Here is a 20603-nt window from a genome sequence, read left to right as displayed (position 1 = left end):
CTAAATATTAAATTGATTGAACTTTTATTTACATGTGACATTTAATATTTATGTACGCTGAGAGATTAGCAGTAAGGTACCAGTTCATGCACATTTTTAAAAATGAAATTATATTCAAAGATAAAAGATGGTGCCATTACTTAAACCAAACTAGATACAAACTATGTATCCACCTTGTAATAAAGCATAGGAATAAGATTTAAGTATACACCATGAAAATACATACTGTTCAAACCGTATATTCCGCAAATCACCACCATTTATTTTGACGATGCAGTCATTCTCATTGAACAGTTTTTCCCGCTCAGCTTTACCACCTTTCTCCAAACGTTTCACGAGTAACCCTAGGGTCCTACAAGAAAATAATCACAGATCTTCATTTAACCCTTGAATTATACAACACATAAAGTACTATGCAAAATTATCTCCTGCTAGAGCAATATATTTATATTAACATTCAGTTTGGCTATTGAAAACCATGTTTCATTAATAACGATTCCAATGTGGACACAAAGCTTAGGTCAGTCTACGACAAGTACATTGAAATATCAATTATAAAAAATCTGCACTTTGTGTTTACCTTTAAAATGTTAAATGCCGCACCAAAGTGATAGAATTTCCATTTTATTCCAAAACACTGTCTGAAATTAAACATAAACTAAACACAACCTCATTCTGTTTGTTCTAAAAAAATACTGATAATCATTGCTGTTCTGCAGCTTAATTAAACTTAGAATTTCAAACCAAGTTAGTGAAAAACTCTTCAGATCTTCATATCGTAAAATCAAAAAACACAGAGCAGCAGAATATTCAGTTCACTTCTTGTGAGGAAAGGCTTCATTAACAACTAAACTTGTGGAATACAAGAAATATTCAATTAAGTCAAACTCTAAGCCCACAGCACATCTTAATAGCAATCTGTGTTTTTGGAGGTGTTGATTTTTAATTAAATCAAGATCACAACTGCTTGTACAGGTGGGCATAAAAGATTGAAGAGCATTGTTAAAAGATTAGGACTTCTGCAGGTGCTCAGATAACATTTTTTTTTCTTGAAACACCCTCAAAATGGATCAACAAGATAGACATTCCATTTGGTATTTTATTTACTCTAATTTATGCAATTCATAGCTTCACAGGGGTTTGGGAGACATCCTGAAGATACAGACATTGCATCTGAGCCAAGAGTTTCTTTGCCACTTTATTTTGTTTTAATTACTTAGCTATCAGTCTTCTGCATATTCAAAAAATACTAATTTCTTTTCGATCACACCAATTTAAATCTGAAGAGGAAAGCAAACACTTATTTAAAGTGTTTGAGGCAATTGCTCAGAATATATGTATTGAGTATTCTATTGAATGTATTTTGCACTGTGGTAACAATTTCTTTGTTTTGTGTCTGCATGTGGGAAGATGAGCCTCAGGTTTGTATACTCTATGCATACTTTGATAATAAATGTACTTCAAATATTAAACTTTGACAATTTATTTTCTACACTTAAAAGTAATTAATTACTCTCAATGCAAGCAGTAAATGTGTAATGGACTATTTATTCATTTTGTGCCTTGTCACATGACATGAGCAATTATGGTCTTTCCACAACTATGATTGCTCCTGAAAAATTTTTCTATCGAAGCAGTTTGCCATTGCCACCTTTTGGGCCGTGTCTTTACAAAACGGGTGACCCCAGCCATTGTCAATACTCCTCAGAGGTTGTCTGCCAGGTGTCAGTGGTTGCAAAACCAGGACTTGTGATATGCACCAGCTGCTCGTACACCATCCACCACCTGTTCTCATGGCTTCAGGTAACCCTGACCGGCTGGGGACTGGGCAGTGTAAGCAGGTGCTACATTTTGCCCAAAGGTGACCTGCAGGTTAGCGGAGGAAAGGAGCACTTTATACCTCCTTCGGTAGAAACATACCTCCACCCCGCAAGTATGCTTAATGGATACCTATGCAAAATATATAGAATAGGTAGCTCTACCCACCTGCAAGCTGACAAAAATTTGGGGAAAAGGAATGAGTGTGATTACCAAAATTTACGAAGAGAATTTTTTCAGTTTATATGGAGATTGGTTAGTGTATAAAGTGCACTAAGGCTGGTTCTGGAAGAAAATTAATATTCAAAGGGATCTGGGTGTATACCTAAAAGGAAAGAATTTGCAGTGTTTTTGGGTAAAGGATGGGGCAGTGGAACAAACTGGACTGCCCTTGCACAGTGTTGCTATGAATGACAAACGGGCTCGTGTTTGTATTTTAATCACACTGGGATTCTGTGAAAATTTGGAGGGGCAACGTAAAGCCCAGTACAATGAAGGAGCTATAAATTTATTGTAATAATTTATTTTTAACATCTTAATATTTGGCACTTTGAAATTTTGCTCAACACTTTACATGGAAGATACAAAGTCCTGAACTCTTAATTCAGTTAGTATTTGCTATCCTGTTGAATTACTTTAAACTAGTGCAGCAGGCAGCTAGTGTTACAGTTTAATTAGTGTAAACTATATCAAGTCACTTTTAACAATTCTCACAAATTATTCCTGCTGACAGCAGTTAGTGCCAGGAAATTGAAACATTTTTTTTAAATAAGGCTTAGAATTGCCTGAGGTAGACTACAAGCCTTAAAAAGAGTGAGTCACATAAATTAACTGCCTATCCAAAGTAAAGTGATTCCAGTTCATCTTCATAAATGATGACATGAGGTAAATAGTACGATATGTGATAGGAGCACTACAGTGAATGATTGCAAGCTGGGATTGCAGCAATACTTGGGATGTTTCTCACAGTTGGATGTTACATAGCATTTGTACACATCACTACCAGTTTAATCCACCTCAATACCTTATGGCTATCAATTCAGGCTGTCAAGTGCAATTTAAAGAATGGTGATTCTGGAGAAATGCAGGTGAACCAGCTGCAGTCACCCACATGATGTTCCCAAATGTCTTTCAGCACTTGATTCAGACACCTGCCTGCTACATGTGCTTGAGGCTTCATTAATCTTCAAATTAAACTAATATTGTACAAACATAAAAGACTTAATTTGTGCATAATATGTCTTTGTGAAAGTAAACAAGAATAATCTGAAAAATATACTTCAATTTACATCAATGCCACTGTTAACAAATTAATTAAGTTCATTTATTGTGTTGTACCATGGTACGAAATGGTCAAAATATAGAATTAATAAATGAACGATGGAATACTATTTAATTATAAATGTTGGCTAAAGGTTATCTCAACTGAGAGGATTTCATGTTCAAGATGGTGATATGGTAACAACCTGGTAACAACCTCTTCCTCAATGCAACTAAATATCCCTCAAAAACATTCTGTCCAAATCACATGCCCACACTAGAAAGATTCTTCATTCTTATTCTTCTGACTTCAATGAAAGCGTCACCAAAATTCTTCATAAAAATGGGTGCATGTAAATATATCACATGGGAGGAAATTTATTCTGACAAAAAAGCCAAGATAACAGACAGAAATATTATACAAGGCACAACAATTTGTAAATACACATCATGAGAGAGCAATGAGCAATCAAAATTAGTCCTGTGGAGACTTAGGGCACAAAGAATTTATTCCGACAAGGTAATGCATTTTGGACAGTCTAATACGTGCAGGATCTGCGATGAATGGTGGATCTTTGAGTACTGATATACAAGTCCAACGATACCAGATCAGGAAGATACAGGGTCTCAGTTCAACACGTTGAACTGCCTCTGCAGGTGCTGCCTCACCCACTGAGCTCCTCCAGTGGGTGTTGTTTGTACCAAATTCCAGTATCTGAAGCATCTTGTACCTACCTTTAGTTAGTCCCTGTCTTTCCAAGTGTATATTAACTCTAGACTTAAGAAGATTTTCAATTAACTTTCCTACCACTGGCATTTGTCTCACATGTAAGTATTAACTTATCATTACTGTCCTTTTCAAATAAAACTATCAGGGATCTTGGTCCCCACAAAAACCCATAATAGCTCAGTTTTTAGTTTTATCATGTTCCAAAACTTAATCAATCTTCTCCATGAATTTTTCAACTGCCCTCTTAATTTAACCCCCTATATTTTCTATCCCCCAAAGAGCTTTCTATTTTCAGTTCTCTGTATCTGCCATTTAATTCCTTTTAGTTTTCTTTATCAAATCTTTAATATCCCTTGGCATCAAGAGTTCATTACTCTAGTTCATAGTGTTCATCAAAGCAGGCCCTTCTGCCAGACTGGTCCATGCCAAACAGGATCAAAGTTCAAGGTACATTTTTTATGAAAGTATGTATACTATGCACATCCTCAAGATTCCTCTCCTTACAGGCAGCCACAAAACAAAGAAATCCATTTTTTAAAAGACCATCAAACACCCAATGTGCAGGAATTTTAAAAAAAACAAATATTGCAAACAATAAACGCAAGCAAAGAAGATTCAGAATTGAAATTCACAAAAGTGAGTCCACAGCCATGAAGTCGGCCATCACGGCAGCCAATCCAGGAGCCCGTTACTTGCAGGTCACAGCCCCAGTTCAGCACAGAGACAATGTGGAACAGCAAGCATCCCTCACCTCTCGCCTTGACACCATGACCTCTTGAATCTGGCCTGGCACTTAAACTGACCAAACAGTAGGCCATTCCTCAATATCAGAACTGGGTCCTGCTGCGCTGATACACTCTTGGGCCCACGATTAGCCACTTTGATTCACCCCCTACCCAACCATTCCCAATTTGGCCCAACGTTAATATCGGTTAAAGCTCAGCTTGTTGCTAGCTCTTGGGTCTGGAGCCAAGAGCAAGCTTAACGTAAATCTATTATCAAAGTATGTATTCCACATTAAACCCTGAGCTTCATCTTCTTACAGGCAGGCACAGAACAAAAAAAAACACAATGGAATCCATGAAAACGCACACAACAAAGGCAAAAAAACACAAATCATACAAGCAATAAAAAAGTTAAGAAATAATACACAGAACATGAACAGCCAGGACCCCAAGGCGAGTCCACAGTTCAGCGCAGAAGCAGGTGAAGCCAGTCCAGCAGTAGGATGGCTGCAGGCCATAGCCATGCAGTCTGCTCCGCACTGAGGTGAGTGAAGCTGGTCCGGAGCTGCAGAGCAACAATTGGTGGTGTGGACCCAAGACTCCTGCACTGCCTGTCCGATGGTAGCAGCAAGAAGAGAGGGAGGTGGGTCAAACCAGACTCAGGAGGAAGACTTTGCCAGAGATGGAGAAGTGAGCTGAACGCCAGTTTGTCATCCACATTTGGCCTTGATGCCTTAATATTATTAATCTGGCCCATACTGAAATTGGCTAAATATCCACTCTTGGATCGTGACGCTTCCGTTTGCCCTGAAATTTGCTCGAGCATCGGCCACTGTGGAGATGGTTGCACCTGTATTCCTGAGAGTCCAGTTCACCAAATCCATCAAAGGACCACAAAAACATCAGATCGTTCAGACAGTTTGAAGCACGCCTCCCAAAAGGAGATTTCAGACTGAAGATTGCAGTGCTTAAGGTCCAGAAGAGGCATATTTAGTAAAATAGTTAGTATTTTTGTGAGCTGCCCACAAAACGTCACCATATAACTGCAGCATCATCTTGTCAAAGACCCACCAAAGTATTCAGTGGGATACCCCATCGAAGCCAATCTCATCTTCCAGCATCTGGCAGATAAGCTTCTGAACCTTTTTATTCTGTGTACCTGTCCAAATGTTCTTTTTTAGAAATTGTCATTGCACCTGCCTCAACCAGTTGCTCTGGCAACTAATTCCACATAGTTAATACCCTTCATGTTAGAAGATTCCCCTGTTATGTCCACAGCCCCCTCCTTTGTGAGAATCGCAAAAGCACTAGTGGGGGGGGTCAGTAGACCCAGGAAATGGGAGAGAGACGTGCCGGATGCCTCGTTCCCCGGTGATGCAAAATAACGCGACATTGACCATTGTCTCCTGGAGACCACGTTTATGGATTGGGGACTATGCTACGTGCAAGCCCTCGGGCAAAGTGGGCTGCTTGAGAGAGAGATTGCAGCATCCCAACTTGATTGACATCTGAGACCCCGTGAGGAAGTATAAAAGAGGGTCTGGGGGAACAACCCCTTCAGACGCAGCAGAAGAAACGCTAATGATCCTGTAGTAGCGGGAAGCCATTTGAAGGAAGCCACATGCATTCGGTTCCCCTTTGCTTGGGAGCCAGTGGCGGGTACCACAGAACTGATGTTCTTGAACTAACAACGGGGAACCAACTTTCCCAATTCAACGGATTTGCTTCATAAAAGACCCCGGCAAGTTTCTTTTCTCACAAATCTCTCTCTCTCCAACAAGTGAAAACCCAGCGGTCCCCAAAGGCTGAAGCCTGCAGGAACTGAGTGACTTTTATATTTCCGTCGGACAATGTATTATCCCCTGGACAAACAATCGAGCTGTTTCTTATTGATGGTTACTATTAGACCCGTGCTTTTAGATTGAGTAGTGACAACGTATATTATCTGAATGTTTGTATTAATCTTATTTTTGTGCCCCTTTATAAATAAAGACTTTTAAAAATAGTACCATCAGACTTCAATGGACCTCTCTATCTTTGCTGGTAAGTGACCTAGCTACGGGGTACGTAACACCCCTAAAACAGGATTCCCCAATTAGTTCTCCACAAGGGCCAAATTATGTCAAGCATGCCAAGCCAAGGGCCAAAATGTCCAGGGCGTTTTTTTCCATTGCACCAGTAAGTTGTTTTCTGGGCAGGTGTTGTTGTTGCTGCTATTGGCGGCAGTGGTGGTGGTGGTGGTAATAATTTCGGCCTGGGATTTTCAAAGCCTGTGTTGTGGTTCACTCAAGAAAAAAAACACTCTTGAAACAAATTAAGTCCAAAACCAACCACTTAATTATGACTCTAGTTATCACAACTGTCACATTGAGAACTCATCTGGGACTTAAAATACATGCGCACGCACACACACACACACTGTAAACATGGTAGTCTTCACCAAATCTCTTCCACACAGAGTTTAAGTAGTGCTGCCTGTTCCACTGTTTCTGTTCTCTATTTTTTATCTATTTGTTTTTTTTTCATTAAGCTATGTAGCATTTGAAGTATGAAGTGGAGCTGTAATGAGTATTATTGTTGTAATATTATTATACCACAATAAGATTGACAAATGGACAAAAGTATATTGATTCACTCACCAATCAGTGAGAGAGGTGACAGCGACGGGATGAGGCAATCCTGATGTCGGGACTGTATTCTGTTGTGACACATGCAATGATGCAGCTGTTGCGCTTTCTTGTGCAGATGTTGACTTACAGATAGTAGAAACCGAGTGCTTGTATGGAAAAAGCCTATCCACGTCAACTCTATCTATTCCCCTCATAATTTTAAATACCTCTATCAAGTCTCCCCTCAACCTTCTATGCTCCAAAGAATAAAGACCTAACTTGTTCAACCTTTCCCTGTAACTTAGGTGCTGAAACCCAGGTAACATTCTAGTAAATCTCCTCTGTACTCTCTCTATTTTGTTGACATCTTTCCTATAATTTGGTGACCAGAACTGTACACTATACTCCAAATTCGGCCTTACCAATGCCTTGTACAATTTTAACATTGCATCCCAACTCCTATACTCAATGCTCTGATTTATAAAGGCCAACATACCAAAAGCTTTCTTCACCACCCTATCCACATGAGATTCCACCTTCAGGGAACTATGCACCATTATTCCTAGATCACTCTGATCTACTGCAATCTTCAATGTCCTACCATTTACCATGTATGTCCTATTTGGATTATTCCTACCAAAATGTAGCACCTCACACTTATCAGCATTAAACTCTATCTGCCATCGTTCAGCCCACTCTTCTAACTGGCCTAAATCTCTCTGCAAGCTTTAAAAACCTACTTCATTATCCACAACGCCACCTATCTTAGTATCATCTGCATACTTACTAATCCAATTTACCACCCCATCATCCAGATCATTAATGTATATTACAAACATCATTAGACCCAGTACAGATCCCTGAGGCACACCACTAATCACTGGCCTCTAACCTGACAAACAGTTTTCCACCACTACTCTCTAGCATCTCCCATCCAGCCACTGCTGAATCCATTTTACTACTTCAATATTTATACCTAACAATTGAACCTTCCTAACTAATGGAACCTTGTCAAAGGCCTTACTGAAGTCCATATAGACAACATCCACTGCTTTACCCTCGTCAACTTTCCTTGTAACTTCTTCAAAAAATTCAATAAGATTTGTCAAACATGACCTTCCATGCACAAATCCGTGTTGACTGTTCCTAATCAGACCCTATCTATCCATATAATTATATATACCATCTCATAGAATACTTCCCATTAATTTACCCACCACTGACGTCAAACTGACAGGCCTATAATTGCTAGGTTTACTCTTAGAACCCTTTTTAAACAATGGAACAACATGAGCAATATGCCAATCCTCTGGTACCATCCCAGTTTCTAATGACATTTGAAATATTTCTGACATAGCCCCTGCTATTTCTACACTAACGTCCCTCAAGGTCCTAGGGAATATCCTTTCAGGACCCAGAGATTTATCCACTTTTATATTCCTTAAAAATGCCAGTACTTCCTCCTCCTTAATCATCATAGTTTCCATAACTTCCCTACTCATTTCCCTTACCTTACACAATTCAATATCCTTCTCCTTAGTGAATACAGAAGAAAAGAAATTGTTCAAAATCTCCCCCATCTCTTTCGGCTCCACAACATAGCTCTCCACTCTGATTCTCTAAAGGAACAATTTTATCCCTCACTATTCCTTTGCTATTAATATAACTGTAGAAACCCTTTGGATTTTTTTCACCTTACTTGCCAAAGCAACCTCGTATTTTCTTTTAGCTTTTCTAATTTCTTTCTTAAGATTCTTCTTACATTCTTTATATTCCTCAAGCACCTCCTTTACTCCATGCTGCCTATATTTATTGTAGATCTCTTTCTTTTTTCTAACCAAGTTTCCAATATCCCTTGAAAACCATGGCTCTGTCAAAAACTTTTAACCTTTCCTTTCAACCTAACAGCAACATAAAGATTCTGTACCCTCAAAATTTCACCTTTAAATGATCGCCATTTCTCTATTACATCCTTCCCATAAAACAAATTGTCCCAATCCACTCCTTCTAAATCTTTTCGCATCTCATCAAAGTTAGCCTTTCTCCAATCAAAAATCTCAACCCTGGGTCCAGTCCTACCCTTCTCCATAATTATACTGCTGCATAAATCTTGTTCTTCATCTGCTTGCAATGCTCCAAATTTATTTCCTCACACTTCCAAGCTCTGCCCAATATCTATTCCAAAACTCCAATTAGACTAGTTTTGTGTGATGACCGAAATTCCCTCATCACATAAAACCTTGGCTTCAATACTTGAGTTCAATCTTTTTTTTAAATTGCCCCTGAAAACCGCATCATTGATATGTTTGTTTAGCCCTATTAATTTCTTCTTTGTTCATTTGTCACAATCTCCCTGGTGCCTCAAAAAGAACCTTAAAAACCATTGTGTTTTAAACATGCATTAAAAGGTGAATGTTGCTGTAGATGCTGGAAACTGTATTACACTAGATCCAAAAAAAGACAAAAAGCAGAGAAGCCTATGAAAAATTTCATGCAACTACTAATTGCAAGCGAAGTTCAGAAGAGAAGCTAATAATTTATTGTACTTAAAATTTTTCAAAGAACTCATGAAAGGCCAATCTGTATCTTTTTATCATTTAATTTCATGGAGAAAAACAATTATGCACAGGCAAAAGGCTTTTTGAGGATAACTTTCTGTCTGCTTGCCTTGCATTATGCTTGATATATTTGTCACTGAATAACTTTCCTGACCTTTCCAAGGTTCAACACCAATGACAAGATGCAACCACTTCCTGAATATTCAGTGCATAGATCACACTAGGCTCAGACTTTTGAGGGACTGCAGAGGCTTTCATGTGTCAAAGCTGTGGTAAGCTCTGTGCATCACCGGAAAAGATTTATTTTCGCAGTTGTCCCCATTATTAGAATGCAAATAACATATTTTCATACTACTAAAAATGTACATTTACTAAAACAGTTTTGCTCAGTCACACAAAGAAACAAATAGAGACAATTTCCAACAAATTGGAAAACCCATCAACCAAAACCACTTCATCTAAGTCAACATGGCACAACAGATGAGGTTTAGTTGCTGTCTAAATAAAGTAGTGCAAAGTTTAATACATGAAAGTTTTTTCTGAGAATATAACTTCAAAATTAGGCTTCTCCATTGAACAGCACCTTCAGAAGTTAGGGGAAACATTCTTGTTATGAAAATGGAATTCCTAGCTACAGTACACTTTGCAAAATTTTACATGGTGGGGGTAGTTTGCTTGGACTGCAATTTTGATTTTAAAGCTTTGTTTGATATTCATGAGCTGAGAAAGACCTAACATCAAAACTCATAGGGGCAAAGCACTAAGGATAACAAGCTCTATTAGTGGATTTCAATGCCATCCATCCATTTTAGCACGGCATTATTCAATCAATTCTGACATTATTCTCACGCACTGAAGTTCTTTGGGTAATATTTCTATCTTTTTTTACACTTGACATATATTACGAAGAGTATGCTTCTGCCTCAAGCCTGCTTTAATGAATGCTTCTCTTCTGATCAAAGCTCAGAGAGACTGCTGTTTAAAGGGAATCATGTGGGTTGAGTGGAAAAAAAACATTTTGCTATGTCTATGTTCTCATGCCAGTTCAGGCACAGACAGTCTGTCACAGAGGAGTTAGAATGGCAATAATATGCATGACCTAAAAGCTGAAGATAAAGCACAAAGAAACTAATGAATTCATGAGGATATCAAATTTAAAGCTGCAGTGTTTGTTCCTTCTTCATCCAGGATGATTTTCAAACCCAAGGCAAGGGTGTATAACCATCACGTCAGTAGAAACATGATTGCTGTTTTGTCCCTAGCTTCTAATTTGATTAATAAATTTTCAGGAAAACATCGAAAAATATTAAAAGCAAAATGCCACTACTCCAAAGCACTCAAATATCACTTCTGAGGTGAAAAACACAGAACTTTCCAATTTGCAAACATGAGGAAATCTGCAGATGCTGGAAATTCAAGCAACACGTTCCAATTGTTATTTTAAGCTTTCAATTTATTGGACATTGCAGATTTAATTAAAATAAAATACAATTATAAAAATGAAAAAGATGCAGAATGTGTTGTTACTTTACCTTCCACCTGTGGAACTGAAAGGCACTACATGGATTCCCAAAGGCCCTCCATCATTGGAGACTTCAACCAGCTTTAGCACGTCACTGTGAGACAATGATGAATGAAGTAACATAATGTGAAGTAAATGACCCAAATTAAAAACAAAAATAACTTACCATTTATGCAAACAATACAGTGTACTAATCCAATTATACAAGAAACTGGTCAATGAGCAAAAATTTTTATAAATAATAAAAACATGAAAACAATGTGCAAATTATTTGACATCAAACTAAAGTAAAGAACCTTGGTGACCAAATCCCTTATTGAATAGAAAAGCTCCTTTACTAGAATAATTGATTATTAGGAGGCTGGTCTGCTTGGATTTGCTTGAAAGAAAACAATCACCTCAGCTACAAACAAAATATGCTGCTTTGTATAGCAAAGGCATCAGTAGTCAAGCATGACGTGATGAAGAGACTCAGATGAAAAGTTATCTTCATTTTGACATAGCCATCCAGATGATCTGTCTGCAGGATTTTCAAGAGAATATTGCTCATTTTTATTTAAGAATTATATTATTAAAATGTTTTATATGAGCAGAAATGAATGCATATAGAAGTCTTGGAATATATTACCTGCCAAATATTAGTCAAAACACCTACTTCAGCCAACAATTCTTGCCTTCTATGGTATCTCATAAATGTAATTTTTCCTGCTATTTAGGCAGTTTTGAATCAGCAGGTAATACTGACCAATAACAAACATCACTTAGCTGCAGAAGGGCTATTATAAACTGCAACTCTATGGGCAACAAACAGCACGCAACAATTAATTAGTTACTGATGCAAGCATACCTAAGCGAAAAACTCTGTCCATGCTCAAGGCACGAATCAGCACGAATAACTGGCTCAGCCCTGTTGTTCTCGTCTTCTGTCCCTTCATCCTCCTAGATGGAAAAAAGAACTTCCAGTCACAAAAATAAGAATAATCATCTAAATAATATACACCACAATCAGACAGCAACACATCCATGTGGAATGCCTCTCCCTGGAGCATGCAAGATAAAGTTGCAATACTACACTACACACTAGTTACAGTATGGTCTTTTTTGCTAGCAAAAGAATAGCATTATTTTTCTGTGGTTTCTATGCTGTGCCACAATGCAATAAGCTTAGTTTCTCTTATAATACGTAAAAATCTCTGGTGTGAGCAAACAGAAATCTTAGTATTTTGTTGTTAAAAGGATTTCAATGCAACCACAATGGTTAAAAACACATAAGGTCCTGACTGGAAAATTTCTGGGATTCCATTCTGCTATGATTTAATCATTAGGGTCAAGATAAAAGATCATTGTTAACTCACAATTCCTCCTTTCATTTTATTGTCCACAGCTGGTTTTTCAGTACAACTTTAATAATGGTAACATGATGCTCTGGATAGACAATTTCAACTAGGAACCAGAATTCATCAACAAAATTTCCTCTAGCAATGACAAACCACTGACAGCATCTTAAGATGAACAATTCAATATAAACTGCAACAATTCTGCCCAATTATATCATTGGATGATTGTGAAAATTGAGACAGCACAACAAAACTGCATTCATTTTTCTGAAAAGGAACAGAAAATTGGTAACTATCAATCAAAAAAACATGCAAAGAGCTATGTTGACTATCGTTGTTTTTGTCTTTACTCTCCAATTTAGTTCTTTTTGAAGCCTTGAAATTCACATTGTTCAACTAATAAAGGATAACTAGCTAAGTTTACTTTATCAAGTTGCGGCCCCATACTCTCAGTGGCCACTTTATTAGGAGCTTCTTATACTTCTGCATGTTTGTGGTCTTCAACAGTTATCCACTTCAAGGTTCAACATGTAGTGCATTCAGAAATGCTTTTCTGCACACCACCATTGTAACACATTGTTATTTGGGTTACTGTCACCTTCCTGTCAGCTTGAACCAGTCTGGCCATTCTCTTCCGACCTCCTTCATTAACTGCTGCTCACTGGATGTGTTTGTGTTTCTCGTACCATTCTCTGCAAAACTATAGAGCATGTAAACTTATGCATGAAAATCCCAGGAGATCAGCAGTTTCTGAGGTACCCAGACCAACCCATCTGGCACCAAAAATCATTCCACGGTCAAAGTCACTGAGATCACATTTCTTCCCCATTCTGATGTTTAGTCTGAACAACAGCTGAACCTCTTGACCATGTCTACATGCTTTTATGCGTTGAGTTGCTGCCACAAGCTTGGCGAATTAGATATTTGCATTATTGAATGGTGTACGGTTTGCCACTAAGTTTATCTGAACAGTATTATGGAAAATACTGAAGTTAATTCTGACAATAGTGATGCTCTCCAATCCTTTGAAGATTTGACGTAACCAAAATTATTTAACACTTAACTCTATCTTCTACTGATTACAAGACTATTAGATAGAGCCATGTGTCACATTCATTATTTGGGAAAATTGACCGCAATGAAACTCAACTGCATATTTTGTCAGTTGACTTCTGTTTTAGTTGTAAAGAACAAAGGTGCTTGTAGTTCAGGGCTTTGCACTCCTCTGGATCAAGGGGACTTTTAAGAAAAGTTGGTAAGTGCAGTTGTAGTGATGAAATTATTAATAACTTTGAAAAGAAAAATATTATTTCAATATTTCATGCTCATTTTGACTTTCGTATTTTCAAGGAATCATTCAGCATAACTTAGGCTCGATGTTTCCATAAAACTTATTTCACTGCATTATTTTAAAAGCTGAGATGCAATATCTTTCAGCAGTTTTTAGAGATCAGCAAGCTTTGAGTGGGCATTACCCAAGGGTTTGGGCATCAGTCAGCACAATGATGAAAAGAGATGGGTTATGAGCCAGGCACACATCAACAGACAGTATATTTAATAAGCAGGTGGATATTAAAGCCAAGAATAAACTGGAAAAAGCCACTAATGCATATTTCCTCAGAGAAGCACTATGAACCAAACCTTTGACACTTACACTCTGTAGTAAGCCTCTACTATTTTTTTTCTTCAACGTTACACATCAGGACAGTGAATTGAAAAGAAAGGAAAAAAAGAGAAAAAACCAAAGCGTTATTACTTCAGGGTGATGATATTTTCTTTCATGAATACCAGCATTCATTTCTGTTCCATCTGTCAAGCATAAAGAATCAAGCAACGGAATATTTTGGAGGTCAGGCACTGCCTTTCAAGTCATACAAATGCAAAGCTCAACTAAAGTAGGCCAAATAAATTGCTGAAGTAAACATTAATAAAGCTTTCCATAATATACAAAAATAATCATTGTCCTTCACTATGCACCAAGTTAAAAATCAGGCATTTAAACAAACATCTTCACTCAATGTCTGAAAGATAAGGCTGCTTGCAAGCTAGTCACTCATTCATGCTAGACATACTTTGATAATGCGTTTGTCATGATACTTAAATATTTATGTGCTGACACAAACTCTGCCACTGACAGTATTTCACAGATTGACATAAAGGTTAGTGCTAATGTAGGAACTCAGAAGAAGCTTCAGTCCATGCAGTAATGCTGTTATTCTTTAAGCATAGCTGACAGCAGAGGTCCAGGCATGGCTAAGAGATTGGGGTGCTGCCTTCAGATCGGGGGATAAGACAGCTCCCAGGTCAGCAAGAGCAGTGCGTTCTGCACCATCACAAAGGCAAAAGAGCCATTTCTGTGACACCAAAGAGATGAGTCACATGTGGCAGGGCATTCAGTCCATAAAGGGCGATAAGTCCACCCTGCACGCCAATGAAGTAATGCTTCTATTCCTGATAGGCTGAACTACACGCAGTCTAATGCAAGGAAGAATGTGTCGGCAAGGAAGGCCCACACACCTCCCAAGGAGCAGGCACTCTGTCTGGCTGCAGCTGATGAGGGGAGGACCCTAATCAGGGTCAACCCACATAAAGCTGTGGGGCCTGATAACATACCTGGTTGGGTGCAGAAGCACTGTGCACCCCAGTTAACTCAGGTTCTGAAAGACATCTTTCTGGAACTGTCCACTGTCCCTTCAAGCTTCATCCCAGTGTCCAAGAGGATGACAGTAATCTGCCTTAACAACTACCCTCCAGTGGGACGGACCTCATTAATAATTACTTGCTTTGAGCAACTAGTTATGGATAACATTAAATCCCATCTTCCTGCTACACTGCACCCTTTCCAGTCCACTTATCGCTCAAATCAGTTCACTGATGTTGCCATAGCCTATGCACTGTATTCCATCCTACCCCACCTAGAAACTGGTACCTCATATGACAGGATGCTGTTTGTTGACTTCACCTCAGTGTTTAATACATTCATCCCTCAGAAGTTGGTGGATAAACTCTCCACGTTGGGTCTCAACACTCTGTAACATCTCAACATCTCTGTAACTGGATCCTGGACCTCGGCAGAAAGACCACAGTCTGTCCCGTGTTGGCAGCAACATCTCTAGCTCCACCACACTCAGCACCGATGCTACCCAGAGCTATGAGCTCAGCTCCCTGATGCAGATCACGTGGTTGATACACAATGCCATTGCTAGATCCAGTTCAAACTGAATCATCAGGCTCGCTGATGACACAATAGTGGTTGACCACATCAATGATGATAATGAGACCACATCCAGAGAGAAAGTAGAGAGACTGGCTGAACGGTGCGAGTACAATTACTTGAGTCTCAACGTGAACAAGACCAAAGAGATGATTGTGGACTTTAGGAAGTGCAGGCTGACCACCCCTCACTGAACATACATTGCTCCTTCATGGACAGAGTTAGGAGCATTAAGTTTCTGTGAGTGCACACAATGGACAGCCACACCTGAAATCTGAACACCATCTCTTCGGTCAAAAAAGCACAGCAGCATCTCCACTTCCTGAGGAGATTGAGGGGAGTGAACTTTAACTTGAAGCTCTCAAAGCTGACTGTATCAAAATAATTTCATTCCTTTTGAAAAGAAAACAATAACTATGAGAACAAGCTCAATCTCTTTGGTTTGCTTGTCTCTCAGGCCAGGACAAGTATTGTCACCATTTCTCCCATTAGGAGATGGATTGTTAAAACCTTGCACAAAGAAGTATTCTGCAGACTGTATTTTACAAACTATATTCTAATAAGCCAATAAAGGCCTTGTATAAAATAGAAAATTGCTCTAATGTGCTGAGGATCATTCATGGCTACCTGACACCATGGAGATCATCGACTGCAACAAGAAGTTAAAATTGTAACTCAGATATAATGATATGCAGTTTTAAAGCACAGTGAACATTACAAAACATTCTGAATGCTTCACAGGAACATAAGCATAATTGGATGCCAAGCCACATAAATTTATATTAATGGAGATAGCAAGATTTTAATGTGCCTCTGAAAATAAGAGGAAGTTACCAGGAAAGTTGATAAAGGCAAGGCAGTGGATGTTATCTACATGGACTTTAGCAAGGCATTTGACAAGGTCCAGCATGGGCGCTTGGTTAAGAAAGTTCAGTTGCTCGGCCTTCAAGATGAGGAAGTAAATTGGATTAAACATTGACTTTGTGGGAGAAACCAGAGACTAGTTGTAGATGATTGCCTCTCTGGCTAGAGGTCTGTGACTCGTGTTGTGCTGTAGGGATCAGTACCGATCCATTGTTATTTGTCGTCTATATCAATGATCTAAACTTAAATTAAATGATCTATGCTTAACTGGATCAGCAAATTTGTGGATGACACCAAGAACGGAGGTGTAGTGGACAGCAAGGAAGGCTATCATTGCTCGCAGCGGGATCTAGACCAGCTGGAAAAACATGGGCTGAAAAATAGCAGATGGAATTTAATGCAGACAAGTTTTTATGTATGATTCATCTGCAGATTTTATCCTTACATTCGTTTTGTGTTATGTGTACGACTGTGCTTTAGACATTGGTTTGAAGAAACATTGTCTCATCTCTCTCTCTCTCTATTATATTTTATATATATACACATACATACACAAACACAAACATTATATGGTTATATACATTATTTAATATAATTAAATGACAATAAACTTTACTTGGCTGAGGTGCTGCACCTCGAGAGGTCTAACAGGATAGATTTGGGAAGAAAGATACATAATTCCTGGAATGTGGCATCTCAGGTAGATCAGGTAAAAAGAAAGTTTTCGGCACATTGGCCTTGATAAATCAATGTATTCAGTAAAGGAGTTGGGATGTCAAGTTGAAATTGTATTGGAAGTTGGTGAGGCCTAATCTGCATTATTGTGCCAGTTTTGGTCACATACCTGCAGGAAAACTGGAAATAAGATTGAAAGAGTGCAGAGAAAATTTACAAGGATGTTGCTGAGACTGGAGGAGCTGAGCTACAAGGAAAGGTTAAATAGGATGGAATCGGAATCAGGTTTAATATCACCAGCATATGTCATGAAATTTGTTAACTTTACGACAACAGTACAATGAAATACTTGATAAATAAATATAGAGCAAAAAACTGAGTTATGTTAAGTATATATATGTTTATTAAATAGATTAAGTTAAAATAAGTAATGCAAAAAAACAAATAAAAGGTGGTGTTCATGGGTTCAATGAACTTAGAAACTGGATGGCAGAAGGGAAGATGTTGTTCCTGAATAGCTGAGAGTGTGCCTGCAGGTTTCTGCACTTACTCCTGATGGTAACAATGTGAAGAGAGCATGTCCTGTGTGGGAGTGATCCATAAGATTTCAGAGCAGAAGTAGGCCATTCAGCCCATTGAGTCTGCTCCACCATTTCAATCATGGGCTGATCCAATTCTTCCAGTCATCCCCACTCCCCTGCCTTCTCCCTATACACTTTGATGCCCTGGCTAATCAAGAACCTATCTCTGCCTTAAATACACCCAATGACGTGACCTCCTCAGCCACTCGTGGCAACAAATTCCACAGATTTACCACCCTTTGACTAAAGTAAATTCTCCACATCTCTGTTCTAAATGGATGTCTTTCAATCCTGAAGTCGTGCCCTCTTGTCTTAGAATCCCCTACCGTGGGAAATAATTTCAGGCCTTTTAACATTTGAAATATTTCTATGAGATTCCCCTCATTCTCCTGAACTCCAGGGAATACAGCCCAAGAGCTGCCACACATTCCTCATACGGTAACCATTTCATTCCTGGAATCAACTCTGAACCCACTTCAAACGTTACTATACTCTTTCTAAAATAAAGAGCCCAAAACTGCATACAATACTGTAAGTGTGGTCCCACGAGTTCCTTCTCAAGACTCAACATCACATCCCTGCTCTTATATTCTATACCTCTCGAACTGAATGCCAACATTGCATTCACTTTCTACACCACCAACTCAACCTGGAGGTTAAACTTTTGGGCATCTTGCCCAAAGGCTCCCAAGTCCCTTTGCATCTCTGCATTTTGAATTTTCTCCCCATCTAAATAATAGACTGCCTGTTTATTTCTTCCACCAAAGTGCATGACCATATACTTTCCAACATTGTATTTCATTTGCCACTTCTTTGCCCATTCCCCTAAACTATCTAAGTCTCTCTGCAGGCTCTCTATTTCCTCAACACTACCCACTCCTCCACATATCTTTGTATCATCAGCATACTTAGCCAAAAATCCATTAATCCCATAGTCCAAATCATTGACATACATCATAAAAAGCAGCAGTCCCAAAAATGACCCCTGTGGAACTCCACTGGTAACCAGCAGCCATCCAGAATAGGATCCCTTTATTCCCACTCCCTGTTTCCTCGTGATCAGCCGATTCTCCGCTCATGCTGGTAACTCCCCTGTAATTCTATGGGCACTTATCTTGCTAAGCAGCCTCATGTGCGGCACCTTTCAAAAGCCTTCTGAAAATCCAAGTACACCATGTCTACTGCATCTCCTTTGTCTACCCTGCTTGTAATTTCCTCAAAAAATTGCACAAGGTTAGGCAGGCATGATTTTCCTTTCAGGAAACCATGCTGGCGTTGGCCTATCTTGTCATGTGCCTCCATGTATTCCATAATCTCATCCCTAACGATCGATTCCAATAACTTTCCAACCACTGATGTCAGGCGAACAGGTCTATAGTTTCCTTTCTGCTGCCTCCCACCCTTCTTAAATAGCAGAGTAACATTCACAGTTTTTCAGTCATCCGGTACAATGCCAGAATCTATCGATTCTTGGAAGATCATTATTAATGCCTCCGTAATCTCTCCAGCTACTTCCTTCAGAACCCGAGGGTGCATTCCATCAGGTCCAGAAGATTTATCCACCCTCAGACCATTAAGCTTCCTGAGCACCTTCTCAGTCATAATTTTCACTGTACATACTTCACTTTCCTGACACTCTTGAATGTCCAGTATACTGCAGATATCTTCCTTTGTGAAGACTGATGCAAAATACGCATTCAGTTCCTCTGACATATCTGCGTATCTCATTACTATATTTCCTGCATCATTTTCTATTCTTCCTATATCTACCCTCAACTCTTTTTTACTCTTTTTACACTTAAGCTTTTAGTATCTTCTTTGATATTAGTTGCCAACTTCCTTTCATAATTCATCTTCTCCTTCCAAATGACCTTCTTAGTTTCCTTCTGCAAATTTTTAAAAGCTTCCCAATCCTCTATCTTCCTACTAGTTTTAGATTCCTTGTATGTCCTCTCTTTTGCTTTTAATGAACACTGCCTTCCTGAGACACCACTCCTTGAAGATGTCTTGTAGGCTAGTCCCCATGCTGGAGATGACTAAATGACTAATTTTGCAAATTTCTGCAAATTACTTCAATCTTGTGCAGTAGCCCCCCGCCACCTCGCCTCACCCATACCGGATGGTGATGCAGCTAGTCAGAATGCTCTCTATGCCAGAGAGTCTATGATATATTTGTACAGGTTTTTGAGTATTTTAGTTGACAAACCAAATCTCTTCAGACTCCAAATGAAATACAGCCGCTGCCTTGCCTTCGTTACAGCTGCATCAATATGTTGCATCCAGATCAAATCGGCAGAGATAATGACACCCAGGAACGTGAACTTGCTCACTCTCTCCACTTCTGTGAGGATGGTTTGTGCTCCCTTGTCCTAACCTTCCTTAAGTCCACAATCAGCTCATTGGTCTTGCTGATGTTGAGAGCAAGGTTGTTGCTGCAACACCACTCAACTAATTGTTTCGGACTTTATTCCCTAGAGTGTATCAGATTGAGGGGGAATTGATAGAGGCATACAAAATTATGAGGGGTGTAGATAGGGCAAGTGCAAGCATGCTTTTTTTTCACTGATGTTGGAGGTGAGGTTAAAACTAGAGGTCATGGGTTAAGGGTGAAAGGTGAAATATTTAAAGGGAACATGACAGAGCACTCCTTCACTCAGAGGGTGGTGAGAGTACGGAAAGAGCAGCCAGCACAAATGGTGCGTGTGGTGTT

The 20603-nt window shown here is 39.0% G+C and overlaps 1 protein-coding gene across 5 annotated transcripts in view; it reads right to left on the bottom strand.

Annotated features, from left to right (window-relative positions):
• The window catches only part of pard3aa (par-3 family cell polarity regulator alpha, a), an 850778-nt gene that overhangs the window by 350559 nt on the left and 479616 nt on the right, over positions 1 to 20603 (bottom strand). For all 5 annotated transcript variants that reach the window (XM_059971936.1, XM_059971937.1, XM_059971939.1 and 2 more), the window contains 3 exons: positions 12070 to 12161; positions 11233 to 11316; positions 227 to 352 (listed from right to left, as the gene is read on the bottom strand). In XM_059971936.1, the coding sequence (XP_059827919.1) occupies positions 227 to 352; positions 11233 to 11316; positions 12070 to 12161 (302 nt within the window). The remainder of the gene's footprint in view (positions 1 to 226; positions 353 to 11232; positions 11317 to 12069; positions 12162 to 20603) is intronic.

Source organism: Hypanus sabinus, chromosome 6, assembly GCF_030144855.1.
Source record: "Hypanus sabinus isolate sHypSab1 chromosome 6, sHypSab1.hap1, whole genome shotgun sequence".
Taxonomy (NCBI): Eukaryota; Metazoa; Chordata; class Chondrichthyes; order Myliobatiformes; family Dasyatidae; genus Hypanus; species Hypanus sabinus.
The sequence above is the reverse complement of the archived record's forward strand: the minus strand, read 5'-3'. Positions and strand labels throughout refer to the sequence as shown.